This window comes from Trichosurus vulpecula, chromosome 1 (genome assembly GCF_011100635.1).
Source record: "Trichosurus vulpecula isolate mTriVul1 chromosome 1, mTriVul1.pri, whole genome shotgun sequence".
NCBI classification, from domain to species: Eukaryota; Metazoa; Chordata; class Mammalia; order Diprotodontia; family Phalangeridae; genus Trichosurus; species Trichosurus vulpecula.
In genome coordinates this window covers 84,868,443-84,884,996 of record NC_050573.1, presented here as the reverse complement: position 1 = coordinate 84,884,996, position 16,554 = coordinate 84,868,443, and the positions used below count along the sequence as shown (strand labels likewise).

At 42.9% G+C, this 16,554-nt stretch overlaps 1 protein-coding gene across 2 annotated transcripts in view; it reads right to left on the bottom strand.

Moving 5' to 3' along the window:
* The window catches only part of ZC3H3 (zinc finger CCCH-type containing 3), a 525,055-nt gene that overhangs the window by 87,462 nt on the left and 421,039 nt on the right, over positions 1 to 16,554 (bottom strand). For both annotated transcript variants that reach the window (XM_036767808.1, XM_036767816.1), the window contains exons 6-8: positions 15,701 to 15,788; positions 15,450 to 15,608; positions 13,472 to 13,541 (exon numbers count right to left, since the gene is read on the bottom strand). In XM_036767808.1, the coding sequence (XP_036623703.1) occupies positions 13,472 to 13,541; positions 15,450 to 15,608; positions 15,701 to 15,788 (317 nt within the window). The remainder of the gene's footprint in view (positions 1 to 13,471; positions 13,542 to 15,449; positions 15,609 to 15,700; positions 15,789 to 16,554) is intronic.

Below are 16,554 nucleotides of genomic sequence, written 5' to 3'. Positions count from 1 at the left end.
TCTGAGGCCAGATTTAAACTCAGGAAGATAAGTCTTCCTGACTCCAGGCTTGGCACTCTATCCACCGCACCATCAAGCTGCCCTATATAAATGTTAGCTATTATTATTATTGTTCCACCTCTATCCATCTATGGTTTAAGGTTCTGTCTGGCTCTAAGATTTACTGAGCTCAGTGAAGAGAAGGGGAGAAAAATTTGGAGAGACAGGATAGGGACAGATGATAAGGGGCCTGAAAATCTAGGCAGAGGAATTTAGACTACAATATGCAATGAGGAAACACTGAAAAGTGTTTAGCGATGGATTGGGGTGGGGATGGTGGGGTGGTGGCATGGTCAGAGCTCTGTTTTAGGAAGAAAGCTCTGGAAGAATGTGCAAGATATACTGGAAGGGAACAGAACGGCAGCCCAGAAGCAGGTTAGAAGACTACTGCGATAGTCTAAATATGAGGTGGTGGGTAAGGGAGCAAAAAGGATAGATGAAAGATATTCTGAAGGAAGATCATTGAGGCTAGTGTGTGATTAGTTACAGAGGAGAAAGGAGAGATTCAATGATGACTCTGAGAATCCTAGCTTGGGAGAATAAGCTATTGATAGAAATGCTATAGCTGGTCAAGGGGCCAGAGATGTATCTGGGAGGTGACAGCTAAAGTCATGGGTATGGATCTCTGAGGAAGAATATGCAGAAAAAGAAAAGAACAGTCTTATGTCTTGGGGTGGTCAGTAGTTAGGGAACAGGTGGAGGCTTCATCCTAGAACTAAGTGGTATGAAATAACCTGAAATCTGAGGAGAGAGAACATTTTATGAGCCCTTCCAATGTTCAATGGACTGGGAAACTTGGGATGTTGCAGTCTGCATCTGCCCCACTATCCTGTTTGCCCAAGGCAAACATTCATTCATTCACTCAACAACAAACATCTATTAACAGGGTCTGAGCCTCATTATAAGGAATACAAAAATTAACATAAAACAGACCCTGCTCTCAAGAAGCTTAGAGATAAAGGCATGTATGGAAACAACTACAATGCAAAGGAGTGATCTACGGAAAATGTTGGCAGAAATCCAAGGAGGGAAAGATAAGATTCAGGGGGCAGAGAAAGCTTGATGAAAGTGACATCTGTCTTGAGCTTTGAAGGAAGAGAGAGATTTTAAGAAATGCAGATAGGGAATCAATTCCAAGTGGATGGTGTGAGCAAAGTCATGAAGACATGGGTGAACAGGGTAAGAATGGGACTTGGAGGGTTACCCCGTTTGTCTGTAATGTAAAGTCCATGAAAGGCATTAACATGATATAAGAATGGAACTGGACTGTGGAGGACCTAGGATGTCAGATTACCAGAGGCAAGAGAAGCTGGGAAGGGTGGGAGTAGGGATGAAGAACAGTGTTTGGGGGCTAGGGAGTTTTACTTTGAGAAGTTGTGTTGTTCTCGTTGAACAGTAAAAGTGTGGATGGGGCTATTTCCAGATGTTACCACTAGGTAAGAGAAAAATGGAAAAGATGCTTACCTACCACCATCATGGCCACACTGCACACCACCTACTCTTTCCTTTAGCCAGCTAATATAATTAAAAACAAATTACTAGCTTGCTATGAGATTTCTTACATTTCACTCAAATTACCATCAGTTGCCACACACTAAACCTAAAAACCTGACTAGTCAGTTATAAATGGCATGACTTGGGAGGGGAGCAATGACACTCTCATCCCCGCTGAAAGGCTGACTTGCTGCTTGAGTGGCTGCTCGGTGGGGCACAGAGATGCTGTTCTGTTCTGCCCTCCTATCTAGCACTAGTAGGAGGAAGGGAGACTTGATTCCTTGAACTGGACTCTCAGTGCCCTGTCATTGCCTGGATACAGTCATAGTCTCCAAGGAACCTCCTTTTCACAGTGGAGCACAAGACTTTCCAGCCTGCTGTTGGTTTTCTCAAGTTGGACCTATATGGCTTCACTTGACTGAGATGACTAGCAAATGAGAGCTATTGAGGATCAAAGAGGAAGGGAATGAAACAAAGAAAGTTGTGAAAGAGATAATGACGCTATGTGAAAGAAAAGGAGTAGACAACAAAGAGAAAACAAAAAGAAAAAAAGAGCGTTTGAGAGAGAACCTGAGACACATAGGAAGTCAGATAAAGATTGAGAGAGTGAGTGATAGCATGACTAGGAGAGAGAAAAGGAAGGTGTGCAGGAGCAAGGCAGACAGTAAGGCAGCAAGAAAATGAGAAATGGAAATTAAAGCAGAGCATGAGACAGACAGGAAACAAGATCAGGATCTACAGAATGAGTCAGACAGTGAGCAAGAGAATGAAAGGAGGTGTGAGAGAGCAAGCAATCAAACGAGGAGCATGAAAATAAGAAAAACAAGAGCGTAACAGAGTGAGACAGGCAGCAAATGAGATGGGATCCAGAGGACAAGGGAGAGAATGAGCAAGAGGGGTCAAGAGCACGATGCAGACAGGAAGGGAGTTCAGGGTCAAGAAGACAAGAGAAACATAGGAGGAGCTAGCAAAAGTTTGTGAGACAGGCAGCCAGCAGAAGAGATGGGGATGGAGGAGAAGAGAGTGAGGCAAGATGAGAGAGAAGGGGTGTGTGTGTGGGGTGGTGGTGGTGGAGATGAGGCGGTAGAGAATAAACCAGCATCGGAGATGTGTACACAGATGGGGAAAAAACAAGCAGGAGGAGGGAAGGAAGGAAGCACAAAGAAACAAAGGGTGATTTAAATACAAGAGTTTATTTTTAATTGTCTCTTAACTGCAGCCACTGAGAGAGAGGCCGGGAGTTGGGGGCTTCCATGGTGGGGTTGGTAGTGGTATGACCGTAAACAATTCCCTTAATGTAGTTTTTGATATAGAGCCCAAATTAGCTCTAATAAAAAGGGATAATAAAGGCAACTCTTATACCAAACTAAACTCCTCCTAGCTGTCAAGCCGGGGCCATTATCAAGAGGAAACTGCATTCTCATTTCAATTAACCTTGTTTGCACCCCACCACGTCCACACAAATAACAATAACATTAATTCAGGGCACTGGTGCGGGGCGGCCATATTAGACAGCTTGGAATATGCAGAGGCTCGGGAGCCTCGAGCTAATGAACCCGAAACTCGACGTGAATTTCCAAATTGCTCACAACAGAGTTTCCGAGCTCTATTAGGGAGAAAAATGCTGATTCTTTTCAAGTTCCTCAAGGGGAAAAGCTGTTGCCGCAGCAGTGGCAGCGGCAGGAGCACCAGCATGCCTCTGCCCAAACCCTAGTCTCATGCCAACCTGCCCTGCAAGTTCATCCATTCACACTGACCAACCCCCTACCCCCAAATCATCAAGTGGTGCACAGCAAGCCCAGCTCCTCGAAGTTGTTCTCGATAGAACTCAAAAATGTATGTCCAACTCTAGTTAGCTTCTGAGTGAGTCAGATGTGGGGGAGGAGTCACCAGGTACCTGGTATGTGTTAGTATAGGGCAGGAAAGGCCCATCTACTATCAGTTCCTTTTAAGGATATAGGATCCAGATCCAATGTGGTGCTGGGAATCAGGGGGCTTAGGTCTGAATCCCAGCTTTTCTATATACTAACTTTGTAACTGTGAGCAAGTAATTTTTAACAATCTTGGGCTTCGGTATTCTCCTCTAGAAAATTAACGTGTTGTACTAGAGGATCACTTCAAACGCTAAAAGCCCTATAATTCTAGGTACCTTAGTATATGATGGTTCAAAGGGTCACAGTGGGCCAGGATCTGATTTTAGCAGGGTGATCAATACTATATTCCTAATGAAGCTTGACAGCTCCTCTTCTGCACCCCTTTTTTCAGAGGATTGGTGGGATTCTCTTCCAGGAATGTACTCCTTTCATCTGAACCTCTCTAAATTCTATCCTTCAGGCCTACCAAAAGGACGCATCCTTTTCTGGTTACTCCTTTAAATCCCTCCATCTCTCAGTCTAGTATTTGGTCCTATCTTGAATGTGTATTAATCTTGTCTCCTCCTTGACATGGATAAGATTGTAAGCTCTGTGAGGAAAGGGACAAGCCCTAATGCTGACTCCCTTCTTTTGATAGATCATTTCCTGATCTAGATGCTGTGGGATTGGTTTTGGAGAGGAGAAAAGACACCGTTCTCTAGACTCCTGCTTACTTCAGCCAAAGAGAGAATCCAGCTAGGAGAGAGGCCAGAGAATCACACTAAGTCTGTATAGAAATAACTGGGCCCCAAAGATCATAGATGCAGAACCAGGGGCACTGAAAGGGAAGGTTTCCTAGATAAATCAGGATCAAACACATTATAAGACAATTTTTGACTGGTCAGGGATGGGTGGCAGCTCATGGGGTTTTTTAAAACAGAAATCTTAAGCAGGATGGGAAGTCTTATATTAGGGTAAGGGAGAGGTTAAAGAGTTTGTGAGAACAAAATTTTGGGCCTTTAAAAGACTGTAGACTCACAGTGAGTTAATAGTGTGAGATGGCAGCCAACAATGTTAACAAAATCTTGGGTCACCTTAAGAGTGGTACAGTATAGCAAAGAATTGGAAACAAAGTAGATGTCCATAGACTGGGGAATGGCTTACCAAACTATGGTACATGAATATAATATTAACACACAATAAGAAGCAACAAATATTATGAGTATAAAGAGGCAAGGAAAGACTTACATGGAGTAATAATTCTTCCAAACCTTTTCCACCCCTCCACAAACTCCCTTTGGCTCCCTCTCCCCTACTCTCATCTGAGAACCCTGCTTCGTATTTTACAGAAAATACTGAGGCCATCTGCCATGAGCTCCCTCTTCTCTCCTCTTCCTCATCTCCTAGCACTCTGATGTCTTCTGTTACTATCTCTTCTGTCACTTTTGTCTCGCACAAAGAAGTGGCCCTACTCCATACTAAGGCAAATTGTTCTATTTGCTCAAGAGATGTCATTTCCTTTCCGTCTCCTCTGGTCAATTAGCTTCTTCATCGACTCTTTTCTATCACTTATTTTCAATTTTTCCCTGTCTCCTGGTTTATTCCCTACCAACTACAAACATATCCAAGTCTCTCCCATCTTGAAAAAGCCCTCACTTGATCCTTCCAATGCTGCTAACTATTGTCTTATATCTCTTCTGCCCCCCTCCCTTCTTGTGGCTAAACTCTTCAAAAAGGCTGTCTACCACAGGTGCCTCCACTTCCTCTCCTCTCAGTCTCTTAACTCCCTACAATCCAGCTCCTAAACTCATCATTTCACCATAACTGCTTTCTCTAAAGTTAGCAGTGATCTCCCAATTGCCAAATCCAGTGGCCTTTTCTCAGTCCTCACTCTTCTTTACAGTCTTTGACACTGCTGATCATCCTCTTTTCCTTAAGACTCTCTTCTCTCTAGGTTTTCTGGTTCTTTCTCCTGGTTCTTCTTCTACTTACTGGACTGCTCCTTCTCCGAATCCTTTGCTGGATTGTCATCCAGATCACAATCTCTAACTGCAGGTGCCCACAGCGTTCTTTCCTGTTATCTTTTCTTCTTCTATACAACTTCACTTGGTGATCTCATCAGCTCCCATGGATTTAATTACTGTCTCTGGGCTAATGATTTTCAAATCTACCTCTCCTGTGCCAAATTCTCTGCTGACTTCCAATTTTGCATCTCCAATTGCTTTTCAGAGATCTCAAAATGGATGTTCAGTAAACATCTTAAACTCCACATGTCCAAAAACTAAACTCATTATCTTTCCCCCAAACCACCTCCCTAACTTCCCTATTAACGTAGAGGGCAACACTATTCTCTCAGTCACACAGGTTTATTAAACCTAGGAATTATTCTTGATTCCTCATGACCATGATGCCAATGCTTACTGATTTCATCTTTGCAATATCTCTCAAATATACACCTTTCTCTCCTCTTATACTCCTACCATGCTAGTATAGGCCCTCATCACCTCATAGACTACTGCAGTAGCCTGCTGGTGGGTCTGCCTGCCTCAAGTCTCTTCCCCACTCCAATCCAGCCTCCGTTCGGTCAAATCTAATCACGTTGCACCTCTTCCTCACACAGTAAACTCCAGTGGTTCCCTATCATCTCCAAGATCAAATGCAAAATTCTCTGTTTAGTGTTCAAAGGCCTTCATAAACCTAGCCCCTTCCTACCTGTCCAGTCTTCTTATACCTTATTCACCCCTATGTACTCTTCAATTCAGTAACACTGGTCTCCTTGCTGTTCCATAAACAAGTCACTCCATCTCTTGGCTCTGGGCATTTTCTCTGGCTGTCCCCCATGTCTAGGATGATCTCCCTGATCATCTCTGTCTACTGCCTTCCCTCAAGTCTCAACTGAAGTCCCATCTTCTACAAGATGGCTTTCCAAATCCCTTTTAATTCTAGTGCCTTCCTCCTGTTAATTATTTCCTGTTTATCCCATGCATATAACTTGTTTTTACATATTTGTTTGCTTGTATCTGCTTGTTATCATTAGACTGTCAGATCTTTGAGGGTAGGAACCAACTTTTGCCTCTTTTTGTAACCCCAGGGCTTAGCACAGTACCTGGCATAAAGTAGGTGCTTAATAAAAGTTCACTGACTGACTGATGTAAAGTGAAGAAGCAAAGCTGAAAATGAGAACCACAAAAGAAAAAAAATGAATGTTGTGAAAAGGAAAAGGAAAAGTGGGATCCTTAAGAAGAGATGTGAGAATAAATCCTCCCTGCTCTCTCATCACACTCTTTTGCAGAGATGGGGTTCAAACAAATGAAATAATATTTATTAAGCAATTAGCAGTCTCTGGCACATAGTGGTGATTCTTAAAAACTTATTCCCTTTTCTGCTTTTAACATGGCATATATTTGTATTTTTTTTGATGTATTGACTGGTTTGCTGAATTTTTTCTCTAAAAAATATTTTTTGTTATATTGGGTGACATTTGGGGGAGGGGATGCAGCGGAAAATGTAGGTGATATAAAGACAAGTGTTCTCAATAGGAATCTGGTTTTTCTTTTTTTAAAAGAGTAGTGTTATTGTTAAAGTCATCTAGTCCAATTCAAGAGGTAGCATGACACAGGGTAGTCAGCTGAACTTAGAGCTTAGAGGGGACTTTAATTCTAGGCAATAATAATAATAATAGTAATAATAATAGTTGATATTTATATCATACTTGTTGTTATCCTCTGCCTTCCTCAGATCACATTTAGAATACTGTGTTCAGTTCTGGGTATCACATTTTAGTCAGTCAACAAGCTTCTGTTAGGTTCTTACTACGTGCCAGGCACTGGGTTAAGCACTGGGATACTGAGGGAAAAAAAAGGCAAAAAGATGTTTCCTGCCTCCAAGGAGCTTACAGTCTACTGGGGGATGGGGGTGGTGCAATATGCAAATAACTTTGTACATACAGGATGAATATAGTGTAAATGGGAGGTAATCTTAGAGTGAGGAGGGCACTAGCAATGCAGGAACTAGGAAAGACCTCTTGCAGAAGGTGGAATTTGAGCTAAGTTTTTGAGGAAGCCAGATGGCAGTGGTGAAGAGGGAGAGCATTTCAGGCATGGGGGCACAACGCAAAGGCAAAAAGTGGGGAGATAGAGTGACATGTATGAGGAACAACAAGTAGGCCATGTAGCTGGAACACAGAATACAGAGAAGTGAGTAAAGTGTAAGAAAACAGGAAACATAAAAAGGGGCCAGTTTTATAGAGGGCTTTAAAAGCCAAATAGAGGATTTTAGATTTGATTCTGGAGGTAACAGGGAGCCACTGGAGTTTACTGAGTACAGTAGGGGGATGGGATTAGATCTACACTTTAGGAAGATAACTTTGATACGGGAGTGGAGGACGGGCTGGAATGGAGAGAGACTCGAGGCAGGGAGACCAAGCAGAAGGCTATTGCAATGGTCCATTAGCCAGCAGGTGGTAAGTGGAGGGTGGTTGCTGCTTGAGTGGAAAGAAGAGGTGTGTTATGAAGGTAGGAAAAATATAAACTGGAGGGTATCCAAAATAAGCCAGTCAAGACAGTGAGAGAACTGCAGATGAAGCTGTGTAAGGATCATTTGACGAAGTCAGGGGTATTCAGTCTAGAGGTAAGGAGATTGAAGGGGAACAACAGCAGCAGCAGAATTTCTATCGTGCTTTACAAATATGCCATTTGGTCCTCACAACAACCCAGGGAGGTAGGTAGTATTATTCCTATTTTACAGATGAAGAAACGGAGGCAGATAGGGATTAAGTGACCTGCCCAGGCTGGATTTAAGCTCAAAACTTCCTGACTCCAGACCCAGTTCTCTATCCAGTGTACCAAACAGCTGTACCTAACCACCTTTTACTTGAATAAGTACTTTTTTTTACATATCACATGATAGCTATCTTCAAGTTTCTGAAGGACTATTATGTTTAAGAGGGATTAGATTTGTTCTCCTTAGCCCCAAAGGACCAAGTGGGTGAAAGTTGCATAAATGCAGATTTAAGCTTGATATAAGAAAAAACTTCTTGACAATTAGAGCTGTCTCAAAGGTGGAATGGGCTGACTTTGGAGGCAGTAATCTCTCCCTCATTACAGTTATTCAAAGCTGAGGCTGAATTATGACTTAGGAGGCCTGTTATAGGGCAGGTTCTTGCTTAGAACGGACTCTTTTAGCTCTAAGATTCTATTCACATTTTACTTCTCCTAACTACCAGGAATATAATGAATAACTTTCAGGCAAATTGAGCAGGGGGCCATGTTTGAGGTGAGGTAAAGAAAACAAGACCAGGAAACCCTTTAGTTTGTCCTGGCCAAACTAATCTGTGGCTGGATATTAGTTACACTAGAAGAGTCTTCTGTCACTCTTCCTTCTGCTTTCACCCCCAATACAATGAACTGTCAGGGCCTATCAATTTCCCCTGCTGCAAAACTTCTTGCACCTAATTCTTCTGCTCCACTCGCACTGCAGTTACCCTGAGTCAAGCCCTCATTACCTCTTACTTAGCTTATTGCAATGATCACTGAAGTGGTTTCCTGGAAGCACTTTATCCTCTTCCTAATCCAACAGTCACATAGTTGCCAAGATCACCTTTCTAATTTCAGAGCTCTGATGCTGTCATTCCCCCGCTCAAAAAAATGTTTATGGCTCCCCACAATGTACAAGGTAAAGAAATACCACAGCCTGGCATTTCAGGCCCACCTTAAGCTCTATCTAAGCTATTTCTTCATCTTTATTTCCTTCTTTATCTCCACCAGATATTCTCTGTTGCAGATAAATCGGAGTACAAGCTACTTCCCAAATCCACCCTGCCTTCTCCAGCTTCCATGCATCTATGAGTGCTCTCACTTATATCTGTAACTCACTCATCTACTTCTATTGAAATCCTTTCTCAAGTTTTCTTAGGACTGGGGCTCTCCTTTGCTCCATCACACTTCAATCTCGTATTACATTTCACATGTCAATTTGTGCACATATTATATCCTATTAGAATGAAGGCAGATTACAATCTTTTTTATTTAAGGAAAAAAAAAACTCCCCTCTGCAAAACAGAAGGTTATACACATAGTATGTGAACTCCTTCCAAGTTTATTCGATTAAAATTTTCCACTGTATTCAACATTATGGTGGCGGCTATGTATTGTCCTCTAGGTCATTCTCCCTCCTTCTCCAGGAGTTCAGCATTTGGCTCACTGTGCCTTTATGCTAAAGGACTTCAACATCCATGTTGATCCTCTCTCAAACTCCGTCACCTCTTTAACTATCATGATCTAATTCTCCACTCTAGTTCAGCCACCATTACCTACAACTGTTCTAATTCCTTAATCAAAAAAAAATCTTATATCCCTCTATCTGACCATAACTTCCTTTCATTCCATTTCTCAGTATGTGCATCACCCCTCCTATATTCATCCTTTCCCCTCAGTACTTTTCAGGCCTTTCTGCTCCTACTTCATTTTTCACCCTTCTCAATTTCAACTTAAGAGTTAACCAATTAAACTCCGCACTGTCATCAACTCTTGAAACCTTTGGCTCAGTGTCCTGCCACCTCTCATTCCTTGCCAAAACTCCAGCCTAGCCCATATGCCTCTTCTCCTTCTACTCACATGCTGCTGAATGGAGCTAGAGGAAGTCATGCAAGCATGCTGACAGTATATACTATAAATTCACGACATTCAGCTTCAACTGAGTCCTCAGTACAAGGCAATCTTTATTTTTAATTGATTTCCTATCTCTCATTTTCCACAGAAGCTTTTTTTATAAACTTTCTCTTTCTTTCTCAAGCTTCCCACACCTTCTCCGTGACCCCTCCTTTTCTTTATCAGTTGAGATTCTGAACTTTGAGAAAACTGAAGCCATTTTCTCCCTCTTTTTCCTTTCTCTTCATCTCAAAACCTGTGGACATCAATCCCTACTCCCTCCTTTATTTCCACAGTCTCTGATGAGGTAGCCCTTCATGCCAACCTCCATACATGCCTTCTTCATACTATTCCCTCCCAACAAGAGACTGTAGGGAAGGGATGCCCTGTTCTCTTGACCTCATGCTTGAGATACTGCCTAACTGCAGAACCTGGGAAGATACTGAGTCTGATTCAGGGAAGAAGAAAGGCAGCCCTCTCCCTGGAGGTAGCAGAGTGTACTGCAGAGTATGAGACCCAGAGTCAGAAAACTTGGGCTTGAGAAAACCTGGATCTTATACTTACTAGCGACGTCTTGGACAAATCACCAAATATCTGGAACTATTTCCTCAAACATGAAATGGGAATAGTAATACTGGCTATGCATCTCTCACAGGGTTAAATGTTTTGTAAATAAAAAAATGCTAAACTATTAATATTATTATGCAGGCCAGGCTCTGGTATCTGTCCTTACTCTCTGCACAAGGTTTCTGGTTATTTCAAAGGCAGCCCCTTAAGGATTCAGCTTGAGGTGGATGGCAGGATCTGTCTGTTTTGGATACCCTGATGGCCCTAGTTCAGTCAAGCCATGGATTCAGTTCCCAAGCAGAAGATACTGGTGGCTTGGATTATCTCTAAATCCCTTATGGAGAGGATGAAAGGGATGAAAAGGCTGAAGCAAAGACTGACCACAGGTGAGCTGGATGCCTATGCCACTTTGATCCCTAGGACTGGGTCCAAGGCTGGCAGGGGTATACCTTAGAGTTGGCTTTGGGAAAGCAGAGAAAAATAGTTATCTCAGTGCTGACTGAGGCAAAGGGACAAGGAGGGAAGGAGATGTGACTGAGGTAGACTTTTCTTGGTGATAATCTATGGCAAGATTCTCTCAAACCCAGACTTCTAGCCTGGTAAGTCCAACTCACAAGGCCTAACCACTATTCTTGGTCCTCCCTCCCTGTTGTAAGCCACAAGGGGAGGGAGGGGATTAAGGGATGAATGAGAAGGGTGGCCCTTGAAGTATAAGAAGGTTGTAGGAGAGGATGAAGGCTTGCTTCCTTGCTCTGGCTTCCTGGGGAAAGCCTCATTCCCTCATCCTCATGCCTCTCTTCTTCCATATTTTTCTCCTTCTCTTCTAACCCACTGTTGTGAGTCTCAGTGGCCCTGGTGAAAGATGTAGAATCAAGGATTTGAAGGGACCTAAGAGATCAAACAGTCTAATACTCTGACTTTACAAATGAGGAAAGTGAGGCTGAGAGAAAGAAAGAGACTTGACCAATAAGTAGCAAAGCTGGGATTACAACCCCAAGTCTTTTGATGACAGATCCAATGTTCACCCAACCACTCTTGGAGGAAAACGTACACCAGACCTCTGTAGTAAGAGTAAGTTTATTGCCCTGATGTAAATGATTGTTTTGTTTTAAGCCCCCATTTTATGACAGAGTACTGTTATGTAAATTATTTTTATGTAATAAAATAGGACTTGAGTGGTTTAGTTTGGCAATGATGTGTGTGTTTCCCAAATTGGTAAACAACTACTAATGACATGTGTCATTAAAATTTGGTAAATAACCACTAATGCTGAATATGTCCCTACATTTAGTAAACTACTCCTAATGATTTGTAACCCCTAAACTGGCGCATACTTTCAAACACTTGCTAATGACATCAACTTTGACTGATAATTTCCTTTCATCATAAGCTTAGGTAATCAATCACCCATCAGAACTTGGGTAACACCCTGAGTTAGAACTATAAAAAAGCCCCCAGTCTTTAGACTGGAGACCACTCAGTCTTCAGTTTGACCTTGGGTCCAAAAATAAAGCTGGCTCCTTGAGATTCGAGACTAAAGCATCCCCTGTTTTAGCCTAAGAGCCATGAAGATTGATTGACAAAGACTTGTGAGACTGCCAGGTAACCATCCTGAAGGAAGAGATAGGGCCTCCAGATGGGGAGGAATGGAATCTTGTCACTGAGTACTTGTATAAGATATGCTTATTGGGAAGCCCTAGAAAATCAAGCTGGTAGTTTGTTCTTAGTAGAGTTAATATTTGTATTGTCTAATATACAAAGTGAAGTTCTGCATGCCTTTGATGAATAAAGTTTGATTGCTATCACTGAGAAGTATAAGGCTAATATTTCTGTTGCAATAGTTAGCATAAGTAACAGTAAATCATGCTTGTGCATGCATTGTACATTACTACCTCCAGGTGCAAAGTTCAAAATGTGGCTAGGCTAACCCCAAGAGAATTAGAAAATTCCTCTAATTAGGCATTCTCATACTCCTCACTAGACACTTTAAAATCTTGCCAGGGACTAGTAGGTACTTCCTGAACAGTCAAGTCAGAATCAAGGAATGCCATTTAGTTCAATCTGAATTGAATAGGAATGCTCTCTACAACACCTTGGGGGTGGAACACAATCCTGGTTTGGAATAGGTCTGATTGTTAGCAATCCTTTTCTTATAGTTAAGTTCAAATCTGCTTTTCAGCAAATTGTGTCCATTACTCCTAATTTTGCCCTTTGGATCCAAATCAGAATGAGTCTCATTTCTCTTCCATATGAACCCTCTTCAAATACCTGAAGACACCTATTTTGTTCCCTCTGGACCCCTAAGTCATTTCTAAGCTTAACATTATTAGTTTTTTCATATGGTCTTCATATGATCTCATCTCTAATCTTTTCATCATTCAGGTGGTCGCTCCTCTACCGACTTTCTCAATATTGTCAATATCGTCTCCAAAATGTGTCACCCCAAACAGAACACATTATTCCAGTTGCTAATCTGACTACAGTAAAGCACAGTGAGAATATCATCTCCCTTGATCTGGACATTACGCTTCTATTCACAAAGCTCAACATCATATTAGCTTCTTAGAGGCAATTTTGTTGGCCTTCTAGCCCTTTATTTTAGTGTGCGCAGGGTGGAAGTGCCAACCAGAATGTCTGTTCCTGACGGAAGCCCTCCTCCTGCACACAGACTCACTGTGCTATGATGTGCACTCATGGCAGTGCCCCTCACTAAGGTGTGATACACTCAGAAGCCTGATCCTCAAAATATCAGAGACTCTCTAAGTAATTCTGAATGTCTATAGATGACCTTCATCTAAAAGACCCAATTCCAGTGCATGTGAATGCCAGCTCCTGAGTAAAGTCCCATTATGTTCATTAAGCCATACAGACCTTCTCTTTGGAAACATGGTGAGAAAATGGGCAGGTCCCATCTGTCTTCTTGCATGTGCCCCGTAAAAACCTGTTGGAAATGAAGAGAGAGATGGGGATCCTTTAGAAAAGATTCAAAAGAGCTATCATTTGACAACACTAGCCCTTCCAGCTGCCACACCTCACCTCCCTGCCAGGAAGTGGTAGTAGGGAGTCTTAGGTTATCAAATCCACAATGGGGCTAACTATGTGGATTAGCACAGAAATAAAAAAAAAAATACAGGATCCTTGTCATCTTCTTATGGTCCCTTAATAGGTGATTGCTCATTCCAGCCCTGATTCCACTTCTTGGAGTCCAAGAAGAGTTGATACTTCCAGAAAAGTGTTCAGCAGTAGTGGTGGCATTTAGATACATGGAATGTTACTGGTTGAACATTACAGAGCAAGGGTGAGTGTTCTGTGCCTGCTAACCAGTCTAATTCCTACCTATTTTCCTCATAGCTGCGGAGGCCACCCTGTTTTTTCATCCTGGAATGCCTTCTGTGGCTTTTCCTGGCCTCAATGCATGCTACCCTCATTTTTCACGTCCAGTTCAGCCACACCAACACCTATGACTTCAACAGACCATAGTGACCTCTTACTTCTCTAACCTATTACAGACCTGATTATATATATCTTACAGTATGAGAACTGATTATATTCAGTTGCATATTGTTCTCTAATTATTTTATGTGTGGGAGTCTCATTTCTCCAGTCTTCTCTAGCCGGGCTTGGATCACCACTTCCTCCTCTTGTTTCCACTATAGGGCAGCCAAATACAGGGATGGACACACAGTCAGCACTCTATTAAGATACGGTGAACTGAACTGAGGGGCTGAAGCTTATACATCAAGAGCCAAGGTTAACTAGGTGTTTGCTGGCTACAGTGTGGGAAGCAAACTGAAGCCATCCTTATAGCCTCCTGGCATCTATGAAAACCAAGAGATATCTTTTACAAAGCAAATATGCTCAGAGTTCAAAATTTTTTCTAAAGAAAAAAAAAAAGAAATCTCCTTTGGAGTTCATTTTGCCTTGAGAAGATAAGGATCGAGATATAGCATGTTTACACTAGTAAGTCATTCTGCAGCCCAGTTAATGGGCCAAGAGATAGAAGCTCTTCCAGCAGACCTTGTCCCCAGAGGCCATTGATGTTCATATATATTGTGGGAAGAGCCCTGGACTGGGAGTTAGGAGACCTGGGTTCTAAAACTAGCTCTGCCACTAACTAGCTGTATAACCTTAGGCAGGTCCCTTTCCCTCTAATGAACTCAATTTTTCTACCTGTAAAACAAAGCGGTTGGATTAAAGTTGCTTCCAGATGTAAATCGAATGATCCTATGACTACAGAAGAATGTGAACTAACAGTTTGGGGATCTCTGGTTTAGAGGTGGATAGAGGATGTACTAAGAGTGAGATGTCTGGGATGAGGCAGGCCATGCCAGTCACAGCTGACTGAAGCAGTAGTAGAAATCAAAGTATCATAGGATTTAGATCTATAAGGGACCTATGAAACCACCTAATCTGTCAATTTTACAGATAAGGAAACTGAAGGAAATTATCCATGGCCATATAGAGAACAAGAAGTGAGCCTGATCTGAACCTAGGTCCACTGCCTCTGAATTCAGTGTTTCCTGTACTACTCCACACTGTAGGAACATTCGAGGAATGGAGAAAAGTGAGTGTGGTATGACGGGCACAAGAGCACAAGACCTGGTACAGAAGGCTTGAGATCAAGCTTCAGCTCCGATGTTCACTAGGGATGTGTGTTCCTGGGCAAACAATTTAAACTCACTGAGCCTTAGTTTCCTCATCTGCAAAAATGGGGCCAACAATGCTGCAGCTCTCTGGGTCAGGAACAAAAAGGTCACTAGGATCTCTGGGTGAGCAAGTCCATCAGAGATCTGAACCATCCCCAATTCCGATCATAGGAGTCCCAGCCCTCAGAGTCCCTGGTAAGTACCTGGTACACACAGCCACCTTCTCAGGGTCATGGATGTAAGGGCAATGCTGGCCCCGGTTGCACTTTCCAAAGCGATTATAGTACATGCAGTAGTCCCTTTTCTTTTCCTTCTTCTGACGAGCCTGGCGGATGATAGCCAGGCTGCGTTGGATGGCTCGGCTGCAAAGGGTCACGGGAAAGAAATGAGAGGCAGTGAGCTATGAATGACCCTTCCTCAGGCCTCTCCTCCTCCTCCCAGCCCCTACACACACCTGGCAATTGAGCGACTTGTACTTCCTCGGGCCAGGCTGGCACTGCCAGGGGAGTAGCAGGGGCTGCTGATGGCTCCATCTGACCTTCCTGTGTGAAGATAATGAATGGAATTTCCTCATGTCAAGTCCTATACACATGGCCACTGCCCAGAGTGCAGGACAGGTCCATCCTGATTACCAGACTGAGAGAAAGATAGGACATTAGAAACTGCTCATATTAGAGATGAGAAAACTGAGGCCCAGGAAGACAGAGTGACTGGCCCAGGGTCACCAAGCAAGTCCATATGAAGAGTCAAAATAAGAACTGCGGTCCTTTGGCCCCAAAGCCAGTGTTTTTCCCATTCCACAATGGTTTTCTTTACCATGTGACTTGTGAGACCCAAGGATTTCATGATCTTCCTATGTCCCTATGTGTTTGATTCAATGGCCCTGATGATTAGCCAGAACAGGGGCGTGTGCCATAGAAGGAAGGCTGGCTGGGGAAGGCAGCCTATATCTCCAAGCTCCAGGTGGTATAAGCACGGCACAGTCACTCACCTGCCAGCCCAACTGTGTTACCAAGTGAGTGAGTAGAATTTGATAGCATGTCAATGAGTTCTACCTTCTCTGGAGCTGTCACTCAGGCCGCTGCAGATGCCACAACTCCATCTGTTCCAGGGGCTGAGAACAGCACTAGCGTGGTTGAAAGCACATGGCTGCCTACTGGAACCCCTCCAAAGTCTGACCATAGGGTTGAGGTGGACACCAGACAGGCTGGGAAGCTTCCGTCCTAGAACTTGTGCCGATGTCACTGGCTGAAATGGGGTCTCACCTAGTCTTTACATAATGGAAAATTAGCTGTTCATTTAACTCAG